We start from the raw sequence: 25258 nt of genomic DNA on the forward strand, positions 1-25258 counted from the left end.
ACAGATGCACGCACGCATCAGTTTTTCCCATCTGTTTTTCGCAAAAAAAAGGATGAAAAGAAAAAAAACAAAACGTATTGCAAACACATAATGTGAACCCAGCCTTACCTGCCATGTTTAATCCTTTTGTTATTCCTACAATGCCTAGAACATTGGACCACAAGTAACACATCCTATTGGGTTTATGCAGATAAGGTACGGGCCAGGTACACATGTCTATGGCTATATTGCTGCTTTTGCATTTTTGCATTTTAATTAACTTGTGCCTTTTCATGGTACGGCTCTGTGATTGTGTCTCATACAAATTTGTCATATTCCTTCCTCATCTTCTGTGATCAGTCCCTAATAAACCCCCACTGCCTCTGTCACTTTCTTCTCCCTCCGCCGCTACTTTTAGAATAACTCGCAATCTCATTTTCTCACTTTATTCAATTCTCAACACTCAGTTCTTGGCTATGTGTCTAGGGGGTTGTGTGTTTCTCATCATGCCCAAGCCATCTGTCTGATCTTGCATCTCCACACTATCAACTCTTTGGCCCCTGCAAGACTTCCTAATAACTCCCTGTCTTAAATGCTGCACGGCCTCATAGATATGCAAACAAGCTGAAAACATTAGCAATTAAAATCATCTCTTTATTGCAATGAGTTTTCAATATGTTTAAAGGGGTATTCCACTCAAACAACTTTTCATATGTTGTTGCCCATGGTGAGACTAACAATTCCCTCTATACTTTTTATTATCTTTTCAGTCTCCTTCTCCCAGTTCTGAGCTCCTGCTTTCTGCTGAAAACACAACAATCTGTGTGTGAGCTTTTCTTTCTGTCTCCTCCTCCTCCCCCTTCCCGTCTGAGACAGCTGACGCAAGCTATAGCTTCTATGTAGTGCTGGGAGGATTAATCTGAGGTCAAGTTGCTGATGAACTCACTGTGATTAGCCCTCCCAGCATTACAAAGAAACTACAAAGTTGCAGATAAAGCCAGCCAGGGACTTGTTTTAATCAACTGTCTCAGAAGGGAGGGGGGAGGAGGAGGAGACAGAGAGAAAGGCACATGCACAGATTTTTGTGTTTTCAGCAGAAATCATCAACTCAGAACTGGCGCGGGGAGAAATGGGTACTGATTAGATAATAACAAGTATGGAATGAATTGTTAGCCTCACTATGTGCAGGAACATATGAAAAGTTATGTTTGAGTGGAATACCCCTTTAATTTCATCCATCGGCTCTTTAAACATAAGCGTGTAACGCCATATTTACCTCATAGAGCTCAAATCAGACTCCCCTCCTCAAGGCTGTGCTGTCCTGCTCTGTGGTAATTCTGTCCATAAGATGACCAACATGGAGGAACATATTACCATGACCCCCCCACCCCACCCCCGTGTCCTCCATAGGTGTGTACAGGCTTAGTGGTAGACACAAAGGGCGAGGCATGGTCATATGCTCCTCCATGTTGGCCATCTTATGGACAGAATCACCATAGAGCAGGACAGCACAGCCTTGAGGAGGAGGGGAGCCTGATTTGAGCTCTATGAGGTACACAGGGAGCTGCTGTCAGTAAGTACACTTACTAATACTGTACACTGCCAACACCTTTAAACACATTGGAAGCGGTCTATAATAAAGTGAAGGCAAGTCCAAGCAATATCCTACCACTTCTCAGTTTTTCAAAAAACTTGCGAAGGAGAAGGAGAGCAGTTTTCCATAGCAAATAATCAGACTCAATGGGCTATTGGTCCACTGCTCTTTTCCACAAGTTTTGATAAATCTCCAATAGGTTTAGTAACAATATATATATATATATATATATATATATATATATATATATATATATAAAATTAACCTAAAAACAAGGTAGTATCATGTCTACTAGGAAAAGTGTCACCTCTCCATACTGCTTTTCACATGATATAATGCAGATATGACACCAAATAATCGCAGAGCGTCTGATGCCGGCTAAAAAGAAGGAATAAAATCCTGACTACCACTTAAAGACCGGCGCTTTTTACTATTTTAGTATAAGAGCATCACATTCACAACAAATGCACCGATTTGCCCAGCAGCTAAATGATTAATATTTGATGGCATTTTAAGTGGTGATCGCCATTACTATAGATGGCTACAACTACTAAGCTTTTATTGCGCTGTTTGTGGCAGAATAGTGATTTCAGGAGGTTGTTTTATGCTCTGCTTTACTAGAAGAGCAGCCCCCCCACACACACCAAAGCAACATACGGCCATTGACTTAGTGATTACAGTATTGCCTTTGTGTGTTTACTTATGCCGACATTTCTCTGTAGCATCTTCTATATAAATAATTAACCCGCAAAACACTAGAGGCTCTTCACTTGCTGATCGAGCAGCCGCAGATGTCATCAAGGCCATTTATATAGATATACAGGCCATAATTGATCACCTTCAGAAGAAATAGATAAAAAATATATATATTTTAGCATTAAATCAGCTATTGGCTATGTTCACACAACGTCAAGAATAGAAAAAAGGCGTCCACTTTTGCAATTTAAAATAATGTGTTTTTGCCGCGATTTAACTGATTGCAATGGCAATGCATTGAAGTCAATGGAAAGAAGGACGTCCAATGCACACAATGTATTTAATAACGGACGTTATTGCCGCGGACGCCAAACTAATGTTCATGTTCATTATTTTCGGACGTCTTTTGCAAACAGCGGACGTTTTTTATTAGTTGTTCACACACAGTTTTTCTTTTGTCACCGTTCTTTCTCCGTTTTTACTATTACATTCAATGGACTTTTCAATTAAGACACACCCAAAGGGCAATTACTAACCCCAAACTAAAATAATGTACCAACAGCCGTCATTGCACTAAGTGAAGGCTAGACAGCTCAATGACGTCCATTATTTTAGACTCAAAATGAAGGACATAATTTTAAACAGAGCAGAAAAAAAACGTGTAAACATAGCCTAATATTGTATAGGTCACCACCACCACCACTAGACTTATGAAGGTCTCCTGTGATATATGGCACCAATATATGGCATACAATTCTGATGGGACTGGCCAACTCCCTGATGTGTATCAGAGCCTCCCAACCTTTTTTTGATAGTTGAGTGGACCGGTCAAACTGTTGCGTTCAGCAACGTTCTTTGAACTTGACCATCCTAGGTAGTCCGAGAAAACATGGATACAGCCATAAGATTCTGCCCTAGGGAGTCCTGTAAAATATAGATACAACCATAGGCCATAGGCTGTATCCACGTTTTCTTGGTGGCCCTAGGGATGCAGCCACAGGGAATAAAATGTTGAGCGTTTAGGTTCGGAGAACGTTGCCAAACTCAAACAGTTTGACAGGTCCACTCAACACTAGTTAGGGGAAAAGAAGGGTCAGGACTTGTTACATTTCCTCTTTCACTTTCTTTGAGATAAACTGTCCGGCAGCAACTTACCTCCAGTCTCATCATTCCCAAAACATGAACGCTCGGCTAAGTTGAACCTTCATATGCATAGGGTAAACGGGAGAGATACTGTAGCTATTTAAGGTATATGGTCACCTATAGACCTGTAAGTTGTTAGGTGCAACCTCCATGGATTGCTCTTGTTTTTCCGGCACAATTAAATGGTCCATCAGATTGGGATCTAGACAGTTAGAGGCTACATCAACACTCTGAAGTCTTTGTCTTGTTCCGCAGAGTATTACTTCTGCCATGTACTTGGTCTGTACAATGCTTACGTAGGATGTACGTGTCACACTAGCATTCACATGATGCCCGGAACTATAGCATGCTTGAGTCCGATCGTTCAACATTTGAATACAGGTGGCTGGAGGAGTTAGATGCAGCCCTAGGGTGTCCAGGAAAAGATGGATGCGATTGATCAAATCAGGCCATCGTCTTCCCTTGCTTTATATTCCAGTTCTGAAGGTCACATCTTCATTGTAGACCCATGGTGATCCATATATAGTGAGATCACCATGGGCACCATGCACCAAACCATGGCCTATGTCAGGGCTCCCGAGCTGTTGCAAAACTACAATTCCCATCATGCCTGGACAACCTTCATAATGGGAATTCTAGTTTTGCAACAGCTGGGGGGTGGAAGGTTCCCCATCCCTGGCCTGTATGTTCTGACACCTTTCCATCATACCCTACAGTAATGTTTTGGCTGTTTGGTGTATGTATTCCTAATTTTTTTTACTTTTGTTGTATTTTTAGTCTTGTTGTGCTTATTTTATTTCTCCACTATTCCCCCATATATTGAACAGCTTGTTTTTTCGTCAGTCCCACAGTCAGACGCTATGTAAATGACAAGAGGCGTGGAAATCAATAACCTACAGAGGCGAATAGCATTGCCAGAGTGAAATTGAATCATTTCTAAGAAGAAAAAAATAAATAAATAAATAAATAAAAAACAAAAATGAATTGAATTTGAAAACAAATCTTGAGCAGGGTAAAAAGACATGATTTGCTTTAACAGATACACATAACTTTGTGATTTATCCCCCCTCTTTTCTTCCCCACTATACAGTATAGAGTGCAAGTAATGTTAAATTTATACATGAAATTGGAGGCAGGCTTTATTAGATACAACATTCAGATTGAGTTTCTTTCTTTTTTCCTCCATATTTCCTTCCAGAAGGTAATGCATTGACTCTATAATATTGTTTTAAATTATACATGATGATACTATGCAAAATAGAAGCCGGATGTCAGCACCGAGCCTACAATTACTTTACATTGGTAGTAAATATCTAAATGTGCGCTGCTAAATCATATTGGACGTGACAGGTAACCAGCAATAAAATACAGGCTTTCTTTTGTCAACTGACTGTCCGAGGTTTGCCCACTTCACATTATACATAGCCCTGTCAGCCGTCCTTGCTGGGGATGTTGACAGCTATGTACATGTTCTCACCTCATATGTTATTAAAAATGAAAACTGTTCTGCCCATTATTGCTGCAAAATGTCAGGTTGTGCCGGGCGGGAATGAGGCAAACAGATACCAAAGAGGCAGCAAAACTTCTCCGACAGCTTCCTGGTAACTTACTTTTCTGCTGGTATTTATTTAGTCTTATTTTTATTTTTCACTTTTTTTTTTGTTCAGTCATCTAAGGTAAGACTATGATGTAAACTAAAAGATCTATTAATATATATATTATCTATCTATCTATCTATCTATCTATCTATCTATCTATCTCCTATCTATCTATCTATCTATCTATCTATCTATCTATCTATCTATCTATTTAGACAAGCGATAAACGACCACAGCACTCAGATAGTAAGATGAACTTGTGAAAAAATTTATTCAACAAAACATCTGTGGATACAAGCGACATTTCAGTCCTTCCATTTGGACTTTTTTCAAGCTTTTTTCAAAAGTGCTGCGTGACTTTTGTTCTCTCTATCTATTATCTATCTATCTATCTATTCCAAAGGATCGCCCACAGCACTCCAATTTGTGATTAAAGAAAAAGTGTTTTATTTAAACATAATGTGCAGCACAGCACAGCAAGTCAAGTGCGCAACATTTCAACAACCACCGTCGTCTTTTTCAAGCTTGAAAAAGACGACGGTGGTCGTTGAAACGTTGCGCACTTGACTTGCTGTGCTGTGCTGCACATTATGTTTAAATAAAACACTTTTTCTTTAATCACAAATTGGAGTGCTGTGGGCGATCCTTTGGAATATTGTGAAATGTCCTGGTCAAGACTACCTGCGGGCACCCTGGATTCTAAACCGGAGTAGTGCTGCTCATAAATTTGAAAGACTTCTATCTATCTATCTATCTGTTAGACTAGGGCAACAATTTATTTGACTGAATGGTGGAGTTGCCAGTAATCGCGAAGTAGCTCTAGCCTTGAAGTGAACCCGTCAGGGATTTTCTTGTCCTATCTAAGAAAGAAATATAGAAAAGAAAGTGAAGTTAAGCATATATATATATATATATATATATATATATATATATATATAGAGAGAGAGAGAGAGAGAGATGAGCGAACCAGCTTCGGGTTTGAGTCCATCCAAACCCGAACTTACGGCATTTGATTAGCTGGGGCTGCAGAAGTTGGATAAAGCTCTAAGGTTGTCTGGAAAACATGGATACAGCTAATGACTATATCCATGTTTTCCACATAGCCTTAGGGCTTTATCCAACTTCAGAAGCCACCGCTTATCAAATGCCGTAAGTTCGGGTTCGGATGGATGAGCATGCTCCAGGTTCGCTCATCTCTAATTCTGAATGAATTTAGAAGTGAAAGGGGTTATCAAGGCTTAGAAAAACATGGCCGCTCTTGTCCTCAGTTTTGATCTGAGTTTCACAGCTCAGTTCCATTGAAGTAAAAGCTGAATTGTAATACCACACACAACCTGAGGGGTGGTGGCATGAGAGCCTCAGAACCGGATCATGGAGCAATGACGGCTGAAAGTGTCCTGGGGGACGAGAAGAAGAAAAATGACAGGATGTGCTGTGAGAAGAAGACAAGTCAGCACAGGCTATGTGATGCTCTTGGAAAACTTGAGTTCTGGCATCATGCCTGAAGATGAACAACCCCCCCAATTCCCCTTTATGACAGAGAAATTCCTTAAAGGGATTTCCGAAAAGCAGAAGACAGCTGAAGAAGAAGTCTCAAGCCATCTTCTGCTCCCTGGACAACCCCTTTTAATACTAATGACAAGGTGTTGACTTTGCCTCCAGAGTCAAATAATGGACTATGCTATTAGACACATACACTGTACACTTTTTCAAAATTGAAACCAATGAGCAACATATGCCTACACAATGGTGTATGTCAGAGCACTTCATTGAAAATAGATTTGAGGATATCTCCAACCAAAGGCTCAAAAGTCTTGAAAACAGAGCCTAAGGCCTTGTTCACACGTCCCGCAATGTTGTCCATAGTTGTGGATCCGTAATTACGGTTCAACTTAGAGCACATTGATTTATATCGGGCTATTCACGTAGTCCGTTTTAATTTTTATCCGTAAGCCGTTCCTTTTTTTTATTTTTTTATTTTAAAAGGACATGTTCTAGTGTGGATTGTGTTTGCGGTACAGATTACCAGTAGAAGTCTATGGGGTCCCATCCGTGACTGCCGTAAAAAACACGGATCAAATCTGAGCAAATTAGTACTGTTCGAACTTTACGGAAATATAAACAGAAATGGATGCAAATACGGATGATTTTCCACAGATACCACAGAGACAAAATAAGGGGAGGTTTTGATGCCCAGAAAAATCACTGAATGTTTGAATGAGGCCTAAGATAGTTTGGTGTCATTATATAGGACATGAAGGGGAATTTCCTTCCCAGCTATGGATAAGGGATAACAAACTGATTGGTGGGGGTCTGACTGCTGGGATCCTCACCACTCCCGAGGACATGGACACAGTTGTCCCTGGAAAGAATAGAGCATGAATTGCACCTGCTCAGCCTGTCCTTCATTCATTCTATATGAGCTACTGATAGCCTCTAAACGCAGAACTCTGAAACATTTGTTGGCCCCATACAGAATGAATAAAGCAGAATCCGCAATGTTGCAGTCTTTGCTCCATTCATTCTAGGGTTCATTGTGTCCCCCGTCTTGGGATCAGTGGGGTCCCATCTTGTTATATATAATAAGCTCAACTCTGAATACCACTAGACCACTGACCAATAGACATCTTGAATATATATGAAATAAAATACTACACCAGAAGAAAAACATAGCAAGTACAATTTGTAGCCAACCTCTACGACACAAGCGCAGGTTGAAGTTCGACATGTATCTAAATATTTGAAGTCAAATTACAAAGCCCACTTACTGTCCAATGACGTGACACAAATATTTAGGCACAATCAGCCTAGCAAGGCACGGAAAACAAATAATCCACATTTAGTTTTAATTTTCACGGAATCTCATTGTGAACTCGCTTGAAAGGGACACCGTTTGAACAAATAATCTCTTCAGCCCCCCTACGGGAATCTTTTTAATTTGCCGACAGACCATTTGTGCGGTGCAGAGAAAATTGCATATTGTGTTATCAGAAACCTAAATAAACTTCTTAATACGTTGGCTGCTGAGTGGAATCCGTAGATTATTTTTAAATGGCAAGACGCGGCTCCGACAGTAGGTCTGTTAACATTTAGGGAAACAAGGTAACAACACGAAACCACAGCGCTTTCTCCTTCCTCTTTATTTATTCTTTATTTCCTCTAATCCAATTAGAGATCCTTTGTTCATTGCCGCGTAACGCCACTCGATCCTGACAACGATTTATTTATCTTTTTTTTTTCTTTCCCGCATTTCCGTCATTTATACCTGCGTTTCGGGAAGTTGTCACTCCATTTAGAAGATCTTCATTCGGGATGGCCTATTGGGGCTTGCTGGATACGGGATGCCTGCCTTTAATAAATTCGACTCTCAAGTAGTCATTTTTGTAAATAATTAGCTTCAGTGGAAAAAATAAGTTGGCATATTGTATGCATCTAATGTCGCAAATGTACACACAGCAAACTTCCTATTAATCAACAGTCAAGCAATGTAAGTTGGGTCTCATACATAATGAATTGTGTTGAAACCTCAAGGGTTTCATTGATAGAAAAATAACAGAAAACACAAGTGCAGTAAGCTTTTGAATAAAATTTAACTAGATTGCTCTGCATCCTGTAATTGTTTTGGAATCACTGGGGAGTGGATAATTTATCTGCAGTTTGGGTCTTTTTTTTTCTCTCTCTCTCTCTTTCTCTCTCTTCATCTATCACAGGGAGAAGGCTGTTTTAATGATATGTTAAGGTGTTGATAAAAAGTGACTTCTATAATTCTGACATTGTTGACTGTAATATGCCGTCTCCAAACGTTATTAATAAAACATCTGAAACGGCAACCAATGCGAAAGATTGAAGGGACGGGGGCGTAAAAAAATTAGCATTCCCTAAATCATCGGAATGTTTCATCAACCGTTGGTATATATATATTCGGTCAAGAGTGGTAGCCTCGGAAAGTATTTGTAACCCGGCAGGAGAAAGGAAAAGAAAAAAAATTGTTGGAGGATTACATTAAACGAGATGGTCGGACTAATGGGTTCTTCTTCATTACATCAATTAACCCGCTGATGTAAAGGAGCAGAGGTTGAGGCAGAGAGGTTAGAATATGTGAAATAAATTGATGGTGCTCTTCCTTTCGTAACCTGTTTGAAATATGTCAGAGATGTTCCATTGTCACATTGATTTTTTTTTCTCTCTCTTGGTTTCTTGAGGTTCTTTGGGGAATATCTTTAGGACTGAGTTCAAGGTCTTGGCCAGAGCATTAAAAACTTTCCACAATTTCATAGATCATTTGTGCAACCTCAGTGTTTTCCAGAGAGTGGTCAGGATGGGGAGGGCAAGCTGTGGGTCAAATTAGCGGAATAAAATGTTTTGTCTTGGGTGGCTGGTAAGGAGTTGTGAAGTTGGTTCGGCAGTGACTGAGATGAGCGTTATTTTGACTGGCACATTCTTTATTTTAAAGGGGTTGAAATGTAAATATCACGTATAATATTGCTTATAATCACTAAAGAGCAAAAACATGAAATTATCACCTAACCTTGCCCACATTTTAATAGTGTTTTTCTATTTACCCATGTTATTTTTGGCTTAATTGTTTAAATAATTTCCCACCATCTTAAAGTGGAATTCACTGGCTACTTTCGGTATGAGTGAACCTCAAACATACCTGGGTTCGTCCGAGGCCGAACTCTCGGCAGTTGATTACTGGAGTCTGAAGAAGTTGGATGCAGCCCTAGTGCCCTCCTGAGGTTCTCCTGAGCCCAAACTCTCAACATTTGATTACTGGTATTGTTGCTCTAGGGACAGGGCCCTAGGGCCCTCTAGCATACTCAGGTTCCTCCAAGCTCCAACTCTTGGCATTTGGCATACCGGAGGCTGAAAAAGCTGCCACCAGTAATCAAATGCTGAGAGCTCGGGCTTGGACGAACCGGAGCATGCTCAGGTTTCGACCATCTCTAGTGGACAGGTAGTGTATCATGATGATTTCATAATTGCAGATCCTTCCTGCCCCAGAGGTTATAATTTCAAGACATTATAGAAGCAGAAGTGGAGTGCTGAGGAGCGAGAAAAGGTAATACCTTACCTACTCCTGTGTCCCATGATGCTTTACCCAACTGTTACATAGATAGCATTGGCAGAATCACATCTGGCAGATGATATTTGATGTAGCTATACTGGGCACAGAGGTAGAAGTCACAACAGGACCCTGGAGGCTGCCACTTAAGAAGACCAGTATTATAAATAGCACTGTATAAAGATAAGACACAGATTTTGCTCAGGGATCAAGGGGCTTAAAGTTATGCACCTGGGTAATATAATTCTGTAAATCAATCCAGTAGCCAATAGGGACCCAGTGACTTGCACATTTTTTTTTGCTGCTGGTACATGAACCTTTGCCCTGTTCCAGTCCAGCATACTTATAAGGAATTGTGGTCTTAAAGCCTTATTACCCTCAAATAATTATTGGCCGCACTTGGCTAATTACAGGCCATTCTCGCCGATAATCGTTTGTTGTAACAGGACATGTTAAAAGACCATGATTTGCCGACATGCACAATGTTGGCTGATCGCGGTCTTTCAACAAAAAAATCTTGATCATGTCAGCGACAGTCTGCTGCTCGTCGCTCCGTGTAGTGGGAGCAGTGGCAGCAGACTGTCACTGACTTCAGTGGGCAGCCTTGATGATTTAAACGGAATCTGTCAGCTCCTGGGCCCTACCTAAAGTGTTGACAGTGTGCTGTAGCTGGCATCCCCCCAGTGAGCAAGGTGACTTTTTAGCAATTTTCCGTGCAGCGGTTCATGTACAATCTTATGTCTCCTACTTTACTAAAGAGTCACAGAGCAGTTGTTTGTGCCACACTCTGGCATGCATCCTCCTCCCTCTTCATGAAAAATCAATGCTGCCCAGCCTCCAGCTCGCTCAGCTGTAAGATTGCAGATCTGTCCTCTGTAGAATCTCTTCTCCCTAATGTGTTGGAGCTGTGGTCTAGGGGTAACTCACCTGTCTAAAGACCTGCCAGCAGTTTATTCTCTGGTTTGAATCCCCTGATCCCCTGAAATTAAATAGATGTCTTTTTTTTCTCATTATTGTATCAGTTTTAAGGCTATGTTCACACACAGTATTTTTGCGCAGTATTTTGCTTAGTATTTTGCAACCAAAACCAGGAGTGGATTGAACACAGAGAAAGGCTAGCCTTAAAAATGATACAATAATGAGAAAAAAAGACATCTATTTAATTTCCATCAGGGGATTTGAACCAGAAAATGAACTACTGGCAGGTCTTTAGACAGGTGAGTTACCCCTAGACCACAGCTCCAGCACATTAGGGAGAAGAGATTCTTTCAGACATAAACTGCCTACAGAGGACTGATCTGCAATCAGACAGCTGAGCGAGCAGGAAGCCGGGCAGCATTGATTATTCATGAAGAGGGAGGAGGATGCATACCCGAGTGTGGCACGAACAACTGGTCTGTGAATCTTTAGTGCACTAGAAGACATAAGATTGTACATGATCCGCTGCACGGAAAATTACCAAAAAGGCACCATGCTCACTGGGGGCTGCCAGCTACAGCACACTGACAGCACCTTAGGTAGTGCCCGGGAGCTGACAAATTCCCTTTAAGGATCCTCCACAGACCAAACCCACCTCAGAACATACACTTCAGAACATACATGCTCAGAACATTAATCTACCGCCAGGTTTGTCCCAAAGGGAATTTATTCCTTTCAGTCTGATATCTTCCTCATCCCAGCAGATAGAAGGCCGAGTGCATAATGAGGAATCATTTTAAACCATTCCCATTTATTTAACTATCACCTTCCCCTTTTTTGCTGTACTGCAAAAAATTCACATTAGGAATGCAATATGGATGCTTTACAAGAAATGCCTCAACTCTCCAAAATATCCAAAATAAAGACACTGGAACCATTATAAATGATAATTAATCAATGATGGATACAAACCAACCATCAGAAATAAAACCAACAAAATCACTCCCTATGCGGGAAGAGCTGAGGCGCTTTTCTCCTCCCCAGCTTCTTCAGGGGGTTTAGATTTTTCCCTATTCTATCTATACCAGAGGTGAAGATCAGCCATGGAAAAAATACTGCTCTCCATTGTTCTCATTACAGGCTCTCAACCATTGCCATTTATGCTGGGTCAGCTTTATGAGTGGAGCTCAGGGGAAACTGTAAGGAATCTGATTTCCCTGCAGCTTTAAAGGCTCGTTGCTTGCAACTATGTTATAATAATGTATATACAGTAAGTGTATAAGTGGCGCCATATGTGGTGAACTAGAGCTCTCAAAATTATCATTTTTACTCAAGAAAGCAATGCGTGAATAGGCTTTGTATTCTTTAAGACATTGAACTTAGAAGTAAATCGCATTAAACGTGGATCCCCTATTTATATGAATAGTGTTCTATGGACTGGTCTCCATAATGTCATTGCACGTTTAGGTGCTTGTAATATAATTTCATATATATTGCATTCTAACACTTCCACACAGCACACATGATGACGCTATGGAAAATGGGTTTCTTCCAGATACTTCCATTTGGTCACATTTCATGGGTGTAGCCCCTTTTTTCTCCTTTTTTCCCACCATCTGAAAATGCTTTTTAACTTAACCAAGGAAAACATACCTATTGGGTTACACTATTCTAAACATGTTCAAGGGTCGTAAAACTATAGTTGTAAATAAGCCTGCATCATTTCTCCCTGGGTGGTGTCAGCGTTTCTAAGCCAATGACTAGACTATTGCCAACATATTAAAACATGGAAATACATATTTAGTGGGTAAGCCATGTTCTATATTGCTGTTTTCCATGTCTTCGCTCTTTTTGTGATCGTGTTCTTTGCCAACTCCAATTTTGGTTTCTTCAAAATAAGTGGAAGTTGTTTTAGTCAAAAGTGGAAGTGTTAAAATATGTTTTAATGCTTCAAAATATTTTTAAGCTATTTGTTTAACTCCTTTTCCATTTACTTATCCATTCCACAAAATGTACTTATCCAACCACCCAGACACTAGCCATCCACCTACACTAAGGGCCCTATTACACAGGACGAAAATTAGGACGATTTGTCCAATTATCGCTCCGTGTAATAGAGACAACAATTAGCCGATGACAAGGATCATTGTTAATTAAGGGTTGGCCCTAAAATCGTTGTATTGCTACGTGCAATAGTGATGCGTGGCTGACGGCTGACGATTCCTCAAACCTGACACCTTACCTCTCCCCGCTTCCCGTCTCCCCTCCTGTGCTCCACAGCTTCCTGGTCCTGGTGGCAGCAGCGTCTGAGTGTCCTGTCAGCTGACAGGCCACTCAGCCAATCACAGGCTGTGGCGGTCCTGTCAGTTGACCGGCCGCTCAGACACTGCTGCTGCAGGGACTGGGAGGCTGGGGGGCACAGGGGAGAAAACTGGGAGCAGGGAGAGGTAAGGTGTAAGGTGTTTGGACAATGGCTGCATGGACATGGGCTTCTAGCAAAGAAGGTCACTCCTGCACTCCTGGTCAGTATACTGCACAACAGCACAGGGAATGGGATGATGTTATTGCATCTCCTGCATCCTGTAGGGCAGGCAGCCACATATAGTTCCCATTGTTTTGCTCACCTGTAACGGTTTACAGTTTAATGCAGGTATAGGGGGATTGAATCAGTATCTGGACCCAGCTGATGTTTTCTTAACTGGTTTGAAAAAGTCATAAAAATTGGTTAACTTTCACCCTTGGTTAAAGGGGTTGTCACATGAAGATAACCCCCCAAATATATTCCATATTAGAGCATATGGATGCCAGCCATGAGGATGAGAGCCGCTGGATGGATGAGAGCCCTAACTCTAAGCAGCAAAGATCTGGCAGGATATGCAACAGATGTTTTTTTTCTATTATAAATATGGAAAAAGGAATATTTATATATAAATACCCAACCCTCCCATTCCCCACCCATTAATCAAAAGCCGCCCATCCATCCAACACAACAATCCATCAAAATTCATCTAATCATCTAATTTATAAACTCATCCACTCTTACACCCACTCATCCTTAAATCCAACTCTTTTATTCATCCACCCATATACCATATGGTCATATGGATGCCAGCCATGATGATAAGAGCTGCTGGATGGATGAAAGCCACTTTTATGGACCTCCTCGTAATTTCACATTTTTTCTGATGTGGTTTCCCTTTGGAAAACCAATGATCATCAAGTCACCTAGCTGGCTTCCTTTCAAATGGCACGCAACCCACAGCTCTATTCATTCTTATGAACGGAAAGAGTTGAGCACACCACCTCAATACGGAGATAAGCGGGGGGGGGGGGGGGTACAGAGGTGGGACCCCCCCACGACCTTCTCCTTTTTCACTATCCTGTGGATAGGGGAAAAGTGATTTCCCCCCCCCCCTGGAATACCCCTTTAAGCTATAAAAGTTTAAGAGGATGTACCACCTGGTACATCCTCTTTAATCTGAACCGACGGATCAAACGGCGCTGTCACTGGGAAGCCGTTGCCCGGTTCCCGTGCACGGTGCCATTCTATGCACCAGAATCGACCGGTGCTCAAGCACTGGAGGCTGGCCAAGCCACCCCAGTGGGAGGGAATTCCCTCCTCTCTATGACGCGGCTCCATTCATTCTAATAGAGTCCCGTCATACAGGGGAGGGAATTCCCTCCCACTGGGGGCGGGCCAGCCTACCTCCAGTGCTTGAGCACCGGCCGGTTCCGGTGCATAGAACGGCGCCATGCACGGGAACGGACCGCGGCAGCGGCTTCCCCGTGACAGCGCTGTTCGATCCGTTGGTTTAGATTACAGAGGATGTACCTGGTGGTACATCCTCTTTAAGAACCAATGTAGAGGGCTCTCTAGAAGCGGGTGGTATGTTGCAAACACTGTGGAGACATATGACTTATGCACCTATATAGATTGTACATCAACATTTATTACTTAAATTCATATATCATGTTTGGTCTGAATCTCATCAGTCGATCATCGCTGTAAAAAACCTTGTATAGGTCAAACTTGTAATAGAAAACAATCTAGATACATAGAAAATACATAAAAATCCTAACTAGAGAGCCCTCTACATTGGTTCATATTCATTCATTCATTTATATCCTGTGAGCGCTGGGATAGTGGTGCACTCGAAGAGGGTGGATTCCATCCGTAGGGGTTAGGTGAAGCAGACCTCCACTATTTTTTGTTTTACATCCTCTTTAAGTTTTGAGTCTGCTCCTTGCTGCCACCTATTGTTGGTAGCATCCCTTAAAATCAATATTTGACCCATAAAGAGCATTGAAACATGACTGGTAGTTATATTTCAGGGAAATTTACCCATATGTCGACAATGGTTTATCAAGAGGTTATCTGGCTATGCAAAGCAATAGCTATATGGTTACAAATATGTAAAAAAAAACAATAAAGAAGCAAAACTTACCTCTTTGCGCTCCCTCTGTCATCCCACAGGTCTCCGGATTTCCCCCGAGGTGACAGAAGGGATTACAGGTTGTTTAGCCAATTACTTGCAACCATATAGCTATTGTTTTCCACAGCCAGATAACCCCTTAAGGGTAGCTTCACACGTGCCGGATCCGCAGCGGATTTCAGCTGCAGATCCTGTAGGTGTGAACGCACCATAAAGTAGAATTATCTTAGTTGCCCCTAGAAAACAATCAGACTCTTTGAAAAATGAAAGGTGGAATCAGATTGGTTGCTAGGGACAACTAAAACAATTCTCTTTTACACCAGTTTGATAAATTTCCCCCTATTTTAGAACATTGGGCTTCATCTATCTTCCTCAATCTTTATGGTATGACCATTCTACGAAAGGCGATTTCGGGAGCCAAAAGTGAACTTTTTTAATTTCAAAGTTTTGAAACTGTAAAAAGAAAAAAAAAAAAAGATAAATAAAATATGGATAACAACAACCAATCTACTGACTGTAAACACAAGTGGAATTCTGGAAAGCAGAACTGAGGACGGGCAACACTTTTGGCACTGAACTTCAGCCAAACGCATGGTGCTGTCTTTGAAGTAGATTGCAACTAATTGTTTTGCGAGAAATCAATTTTCTTTCCCATCATGAAATAGCGCATTAAGCAAAAATGCTAGCGTAGATTCCAGCCTAAAGGTGTATATTTCCTGTGGTTACTTTGGCTGCTTACTTGTGTACTGTTGGGCGGATGCCAGTAGTGTTTCGCCTGCTAATATTTAATATTCAGAAGTGTTAGTTGTTTGCTGGGAGCGGGTACAGTAGCTTTATAATAAATAAGAAGGTTGTATTTTATTATTCAATGTGCTGGTTTCTTGATTATCTACCATTTTTATGTGTGGGCAGAACATGAATAAATGATGTATAGAAACACTTACACTACCGTTCAAAAGTTTGGGGTCACATTGAAATGTCCTTATTTTTTAGGGAAAAGCACTGTACTTTTCAATGAAGATAATTTTAAACTAGTCCTACCTTTAAACAAATACACTCTATACATTGCTAATGTGGTAAATTACTATTCTAGCTGCAAATGTCTGGTTTTTGGTGCAATATCTACATAGGTGTATAGAGGCCCATTTCCAGCAACTATCACTCCAGTTTTCTAATGGTACAATGTGTTTGCTGATTGGCTCAGAAGGCTAATTGATGATTAGAAAACCCTTGTGCAATCATGTTCTCACATCTGAAACCAGTCTAGCTCGTTACAGAAGCTACAAAACTGACCTTCTTTTGATCAGATTGTGTTTCTGGAGCATCACATTTGTGGGGTCAATTAAACGCTCAAAATGGCCAGAAAAAGAGAACTTTCATCTGAAACTTGACAGTCTATTCTTGATCTTAGAAATGAAGGCTATTCCATGCGAGAAATTGCTAAGAAATTAAAGATTTCCTTCAACATTGTGTACTATTCCCTTCAGAACACAGCACAAACAGGTTCTAACCAGAGTAGAAAAAGAAGTGGGAGGCCGCGTTGTACAACTAAGCAAGAAGATAAGCACATTAGAGTCTCTAGTTTGAGAAACAGACGCCTCACAGGTCCCCAACTGGCATCTTCATTAAATAGTACCCGCAAAACACCAGTGTCAACATCTACAGTGAAGAGGCGGCTGCTGGATTTTGGCCTTTAGGGCAGAGTGGCAAAGAAAAAGCCATATCTGAGACTGGCCAATAAAAGAAAAAGATTAAGATGGGCAAAAGAACACAGACATTGGACAGAGGAAGAATGGAAAAAAGTGTTGTGGATGGATGAATCCAAGTTTGAGGTGTTTGGATCACAAAGAAGAATGTTTGTGAGACGCAGAACAAATGAAAAGATGCTGGAAGAATGCCTGACGCCATCTGTTAAGCATGGTGGAGGTAATGTGATGGTCTGGGGTTGCTTTGGTGCTGGTAAGGTGGGAGATTTGTACAGGGTAAAAGGGATTCTGAATAAGGAAGGCTATCACTCAATTTTGCAACGCCATGCCATACCCAGTGGACAGCGCTTGATTGGAGCCAATTTCATCCTACAACAAGACAATGACCCTAAACACACCTCCAAATTGTGCAAGAACTATTTACAGCAGAAGCAGGAAGCTGGTATTCTATCATAGGTAATGGAGTGGCCAGCGCAGTCACCAGATCTGAACCCCATTGAGCTGTTGTGGGAGCAGCTTGACCGTATGGTACGCCAGAAGTGCCCATCCAACCAATCCAACTTGTGGGAGCTGCTTCTAGAAGCGTGGGGTGCAATTTCTCCAGCTTACCTCAACAGATTAATAGCTAGAATGCCAAAGGTGTGCAATGCTGGAATTGCTGCAAAAGGAGGATTCTTTGACGAAAGCAAAGTGTGATGTAAAAACAATGTTATTTCAAATACGAATCAATATTTCTAACCTTGTCAATGTCTTGACTCTATTTTCTATTCATTTCACAACGTATGGTGGTGAAGAAGTGTGACTTTTCATGGAAAACACAAAATTGTTTGGGTGACCCCAAACTTTTGAACGGTAGTGTATTCCCAAACTTACAGAATGACCAGGTAGCGTCTGCAAAAGGAAAAGTTACTGCTGGCTCTTACACTTTTGCCATTTCTTTAGATGGAAGCGGACCATAACTGAAGAGCAACAAAACACAGCAATCGCTGAGCTCAGGGAGACCAGCAACCATTTTTTTTTTGTCGCTGGTCTCCCTGAGCTCAGCGATTGCTGTGCTTTGTTGGTCTGTTATTCATTGCCCCTGTTAGCCAGAATCCTACTCCGCACTGACGAGGGGCAACTACCCCGAAACATTCGTCTGTGGATAGATGCCTGCCTTGGTAAACCCTTGTCATGTCGCAATACTCGCCACAGAGTTAGACTTTGACGTAAAAAGGGGCCACCGTGGTATTTCCCTATTTATGTTCCAATACTCGCAACCGAGTGGGACTTAAGGGGCTATGTATCAGGGTGGTTTGGTGCTCTCCCCACTGGGAGGCACCCCCTTGGCAATAGGCTTCCCTCCCCTGGAGGGATATCTGGCTATTCCCGTGTTTTGAGACTTGTAACTGAGACTCCATGGACCCTTCTTTTGCATAACTGAAGAGGTTGTAGATATAGGTGGCCCTAGGGTTTTTAAGGGCCCCAGTGGCCACTTGTGATATCACTGTGTGTTGTATGCTTAGCTTTCTACATTGCTTATTGATTCTGTACTGGGACATCCCTGTGATTATCCTTGTATTATGGTGCTTTATTAGCTTTCAGCTGTGGCCCTTAAAGGGGTTGGCCACTTTATAGTAAAATAGCACAGTGTACAGTATTAGTAAGTGTGCTCACTGTATATACTGACAGCAGCTCTCTGTGTACCTCATGGAGCTTAAATCAGACTCCCCTCCTCCAGGCTGTGCTGCCCTGCTCTGTGGTGTTTCTGTCCATAAGATGGCCGACATGGAGGAGCATGTGACCATGCCCCTCCCCCAGTGTCCTTCATAGAAATATACAGGCTCAGTTGTGGACATTGGGGGGCGGGGCATGGTCACATGCTCCTCCATGTCGGCCATTTTATGGACAGACAAACCACAGAGCAGGGCAGCACAGCCTGGAGGAGGGGAGTCTAATTTTAGCTCTATGAGGTACACAGGGAGCTGCTGTCAGTATGTATATACAGTGAGTACACTTACTAATACTGTATACTGAACTATTTTGCTGTAAAGTGGCCAACCCCTTTAACCATTTGCTATGATGTCACTCTGTTTACTATGCCTTTTCTTTAATATTACTCCTATTTTGTGCCATGTGTCTATTATCTATGGGGTGGGATACCATGATTTCTATTAATTTCTGTACTGTGACATCACTGTGTCTATTATTCTTGTGGTGGGATAACATAATGGGGGAGATTTATCAAACATGGTGTAAAGTGAAACTGGCTCAGTTGCCCCTAGCAACCAATCAGATTCAACCTTTCATTTTCTAAAGAATTTATGAGGAATGAAAAGTGGAATCTGATAGGTTGCTTGGGGCAACTGAGCCAGTTTCACTTTATACCATGCATAGTTGGCAACATTTTTTCCAGGGACACGGTAGCGTTAAAAAGGGGCGTGACTTATTGTGGGTGTGGGTTAAAAATTTTCCAGTTAGAATTGACAGTCAGAACAACACAAAAAGAGCATTACACTCCCCAGTATATTACACACCCCAGTTTCAGGTCCCCAGTATATTACACACCCCAGTCAGAGCAGGCTGAGACTCAGAGATAGCATTCTACTGACTGACTGTGTATACTGGTAGTTTTTACCCATATGATGCAGCTTCACCCCATATCATCATACTACTACCCCCTTCATCCTACTGCCCCTCCATCATCATATTACTACCCCTTCATCATCCTACTTGCCCCTCCATCATCATATTACTTCCCCTTCATCCTTCTGCAGTTCCATCATCATAGTACTACCCCTCTAATCCTCCTTTACCCTTCATCATCATACTACTACCCCCTTCATCCTCCTGCCCCTCCATCATCATATTACTCCTAGAGATGAGCGAACCGGGTTCGGGTTCGAGTCCATCCGAACCCGAACGTTCAGCATTTGATAAGCGGTGGCTGGTGAAGTTGGATAAAGCTCTAAGGTTGTCTGGAAAACATGGATACAGCCAATGACTATATCCATGATTTCCACATAGCCTTAGGGCTTTATCCAACTTCAGCAGCCACCGCTAATCAAATGCCGAACGTTCGGGTTCGGATGGACTCGAGCATGCTCGAGGTTCGCTCATCTCTATACTACCCCTTCATCATCCTCCTGGCCCTCCATCATCATATTACTACCCTTTCAACATCCTCCTTGCCCCTCCATCATCATACTACTATCATCTTCATCCTCCTGCCCTTCCATCATCATAGTATTATCCCCTCATCCTTCTGCCCCCCCATCATCATACTACTTCCCCCTTTATCCTCCTTCTGTCCCTTAATCATCATACCAGTACCCCCTTCAGCATCCTCTTGTCCCTTCATCTGTATTTAAAACAAAAAAAGCTATACTTACCTCACCAGTATGGTTCCTCTAGTCTCCCAGGGACTTCTCTCCCTGCTCTGCATGAGTGACATCACTCGCGTTGGAAGGGGGCGTAGCTTCCCGAGGCAGGGGCGGAGCTTCTCCGGGACATACCCAGGACATGGTTTTGCCGGGGCTGTCTCCTCAGAATTGGGACAGTCCCGGCAACACCAAGTTGGCAACTATACACCATGTTTGATAAATCTCCACCAATGTCTTTTATTCCTGTAATACAATATCACCTTGTCCATCATCGTTGTGTTAGATTATCCTGGTGTCCACCATCCATGTTCTATGACATGATTATAATAATACTTCATGTGCAGTGACATCACCGCATGTCAGTAGATCTTTTTGATTCTGAAAATTGGCACTGCCATCTTACCTGGTTATGGCATTGATTGTTTACTTAGCCTCTCCACTCAATTTTATAAGGAGCTTGATGTTATAGATCAATAAAGAAGGGTCACCATACTCCCACTTGGTAAGAGTCCTAGAATTTTGATTATATTTTTGAAATTTTTATTTTAATAGATGACCTTATCTCCAGATCAACCCATTGAAATCTATGAGCTGAGCTGCAGTAACCAGGCACTGCCACTACATATGTACGGCACTGTCTGCTTCCGGCTCTGCTGTCTGTGTATATATAGGTATTGCAGCTCCGGTAAACAAACGATTGATGGGGTTCCGGGTGTAAAAGCTTCACTAATCAAAAGATAAATAAATAAAAAAAGTCCCAGACATTAGATAAAGATACCTATATCTAAAGTGCACTTTAAAAGGCTACTCCAGCGAAAATCTTTCTTTCAAATCAACTGGTTTCATAAAGTTATATAGAATTTAAAATTTACTTCTGTTTAAAAATCTCAAGTCTTCCCATTCTTATTAGCTGCTGTATGTCCTGCAGGAAATATTGTTTCTTTTCAGTCTGACACGGTGCTCTCTGCTGCCACCTCTGTCCGAGACAGGAATTGTCCAGAGCAGCAGCAAATCCCCATAGAAAACCTCTCCTGCTCTGGACAATTCCTGTCTTGGACAGAGGTGGCAGCAGAGAGCAACGTGTCAGACTGAAAATAATCAACATTTCCTGCAGGACATACAGCAGCTAATAAGTATAGAAAGACTTAAATTTTTAAATAGAAGTAGAAAAAATCTATATAACTTTCTGAAACCAGTTGATTTAAAAGAAAAAGATTTTCACTGGACAACCCCTTTAACGTACAATTCAACATATACTGTACATAGCATGCACAACAGCTTTACATACTTTTGGAAAACTATATAATAGGTTATGAGAAGGTAATATAAATAAGTTATCCATTTAAAGGGGTTATCCAGCACTACAGAATCATGGCCACTTTTGCCCCACTCTTGTCTCCAGATTGGGTGGGGTTTGAAACTCAGTTCCATTTAAGTAAATGGAGCTTAACTGTAAACCACACCTGACCTGGAGGCAAGAGCGGGGCAAAGGGGCCATGTTTTTGTAGCGCTAGATAACCCCTTTAAATACAATTAGAACATGGGTTTTCCCCTTTTTTATTGCAATACCTGCATCATCCTGCAGGTGTTGCATTTCCTAGAGCCAAACCCAATAACACATGTCAGAACAGTTGAAAAAAGAATACAGACAAGGACTGCACAGAGACTGTGACTGTGTCTAGGGTCACGCAAGGCCAGCTTGTTAATGCTCAGTATATCATTTTAAAGGCCAACTAGATTTGCAAGTCTGCTGCAGCACAAACATTTTGGGATCTAATTCTCTGTAGAAGCGGCCAATTAAATATGTTAATGAAGCTGGATGTTCTGCTTCCTGGTGGCAGCATGGCCAAAAGAAAACCTCCACGGGCCTCACACTTCTGTCTCCATACAGAACGACGGGACGTTCCAAATACCGAATAAGGTCACTCTGGAAAAATAATGCTACAACATGAGGTTTATAGGAAAACAAACAAGTGGTAAAAGTAGCCATAATACATAAAAGATTGAAGCCATATATCTGCCGATACAGATTGTACAAATTACGGCAGTTCTGCTGTGAATCAATAATGTATTGTGTAATACCTGTATCTGCATGAAATCTGTGTTTTAAGCTAAACTAGACCTAATTCATTTCAGATGGTTGGAGATTAGAGATGAGCACAACTCGAGCATGCTTGAGTCCGATCAGTGGCTGGAGAAGTTGGATGATGCCCTAGGGTGCCTGGGAAAACATGAATATGGACTATGGCTGTATCCATGTTTTCCAGGACTTCCTGTAGTCTTGGCACAGAATTGCTTTAAAGCGACTCTGTACCCACAATCTGAACCCCCCCCCCAAACCACTTGTACCGTCAGATGGCTGCTTTTAATCCAAGATCTGTCCTGGGAACGGTTCGGCAGGTGATGCAGTCATTGTCCTAAAAAACAACTTTGAAACCCGTAGCCCTGTGTCAAACGGCCAGGGCTTGGAGAATCTTTTCCCTTAACTTTGCACCACCCCTCTGTACCTCCTCCCTACCCTCTTCATCATTAGGAATGCCCCTAGAACATTTTCTCCTGGCTGAATACTGCACAGGTGCCTTAACGATCCAGCCCATGTTCAGTATTCACACAGCTGAGGAATAGGAGACAATCTGCCTGGAGCATTCCTAATGATGAGGAGGGTGGGGAGGAGGGACGGAGAGGTGTGCCAGCCTAATGCATACACAATCTAGGCCACGCCCCATTGGGCACGGGGCTGCAATTTTAAAAGTTGTTTTTTAGGACAATTTCTGCATCACCTGCCGAACGGACCCCTGGACCGATCTTGGATTAAAAGCAGCTATCTGAAGGTACAAGCGATTTTGGGGGGTCAGATTGTGGGTACAGAGTCGCTTTAACTCATCTGGTGGTTCAGTAGTATGACCACATCTAGATTACCCACCCTGCTGGGGATGTTCATCAACATATGTAATTCATATGTAGTCTGAAAACAGAGAGATACTGTGGTACTCACCTAATGCGGTCTTCAAACAGTGTGGTTTATTTAGGCAAAATCATAGTCTTAGGACACTGACAAGTACCCATTTACTTGTCAGTGTCCTGAAGCCAAGGTTTTACATGAATAAACCACACTGTTTGAAGACCGCATTAAGTGAGTACCACAATATTTCTCTTTTCGGAGTAAATTGAGTAGTAGCTGTGCTGGGATCATGACATGGCCTCTACACAGTGTATGCTGCTCTGTACCTCTATCTCCAGTCACTCTGTATTGTAGGAGGCATGGCAGCAGCAAACAGATGATTGGAGGGGTGCAGGGTGTTGGTCCTCCATCAATCGGCAAATGAAAAAATCGGCCAAAAAAAAAAAAAATAAATTAAAAAATACATGCCCCTTTAGCAATTGTAGAGTTCAGTGACAAAATCCCCTTTTAGTCAGTTACAATCTTTAAGGGATTGTTTTAGCAACACTGATATCAGTGCGGTGAACTTCTACAACCATCTGCCACCACTTGCCATATACTGTGTATACACAGCAGTGGCCACTAGAGGTCAAATGTAGTATTACACACTGACCGTTCAAAAACAGCAGATGACAGCATAAGATAAGGATTGGCCAGGTGTGCCTTGCTAGAGCAAGAGACACTCTTTGTTCTTGGTTCATTGCCTAGACTCACAGAGAGCTGTTGACATCCATATGACGTCTATAGGCCACCATATGGAAAGGGGTTGTCATTTCATGTGCTAATACACTTCAGTTATTTTAGTAAAAGTATAAAATATGCATGAAGCAACTAAAATGACATTATGTTGCACAATGAAAATTTCTATATCCACTGTCAGAAAGTTTTTCTTAGAAACTTAGAAATTCTGGAAACCCATATTCTTTATTACATCCCATATGGCACCAACCCATAACATGTGCCTGGCAGAGATATTACTTCATGCAACGGACCATATTAGATCATAGATTATTCAGAACGGCCCTTTCCCCCCCTTCTTTCTTCCATTGTTTTCATAGTTTTAATGAAATATAGTATCGTAACTTGTGGTAGCGATATCCTTTTAATCCTAATCTGGTTAATAACTTCCTATCATTTCAGACGGCCGATGACTACGCGTGGTACTAGAACGTAGCTGCGTGTGTTTTCTATTCAGTCGGGGTTTGTTTTGCTTGCTAATTTATTGCAGGAAAGTAACATAACATGGTTGGAAGGAAAACACATTAATGTTCTGTCGCTTGCAGGGCTGAGGATGCATCTACGTCTTTCAAGGTATGCGGGGGCCCTCAGGAAATGGTCGCTCCGCTGAAACAGTGCACGGACTGGTTGCGAGCCTATTTCTGTGAGCCTTGCCTGATCGAGAAATACCCAACGCCTGATTTCCACCATCCACTATTTCAGAAAGGTACGTGTGACTGTATTTGTTTAAGTTATTGTTTAGGCTGTTTAGAGATATCATATGAATAACGTTTAAAGGGGTACTCCTTTTCTTACAAATTAACTGGTGTCAGAAAGTTATATAGATTTGTAATTTACTTCTGTTTAAAAATCTCTAGTCTTCCGGTACTTATCAGCTGCTACATGTCCTGCAGGAAGAGGTGTATTCTTTTTATTCTAACACAGTGCTCTCTGCTGCCACCTCTGTCCATGACAGGGACTGTCCAGAGCAGGAGAGGTTTTCTATGGGGATTTGCTGCTGCTCTGGACAGTTCCTGACATGGACAGAGGTGGCAGCAGACTCAAAAGAAAACACTACTTCCTGCAGGACATATAGCAGATGATAA

General features: G+C 41.8%; 1 protein-coding gene across 4 annotated transcripts in view; it reads left to right on the forward strand.

The window, feature by feature from the left end:
• The window catches only part of MGMT (O-6-methylguanine-DNA methyltransferase), a 340572-nt gene that overhangs the window by 209612 nt on the left and 105702 nt on the right, over positions 1 to 25258 (forward strand). For all 4 annotated transcript variants that reach the window (XM_069980051.1, XM_069980047.1, XM_069980048.1 and 1 more), the window contains exon 4: positions 24719 to 24879. In XM_069980051.1, the coding sequence (XP_069836152.1) occupies positions 24719 to 24879 (161 nt within the window). The remainder of the gene's footprint in view (positions 1 to 24718; positions 24880 to 25258) is intronic.

This window comes from Dendropsophus ebraccatus, chromosome 8, assembly GCF_027789765.1.
Source record: "Dendropsophus ebraccatus isolate aDenEbr1 chromosome 8, aDenEbr1.pat, whole genome shotgun sequence".
Classification (NCBI taxonomy): Eukaryota; Metazoa; Chordata; class Amphibia; order Anura; family Hylidae; genus Dendropsophus; species Dendropsophus ebraccatus.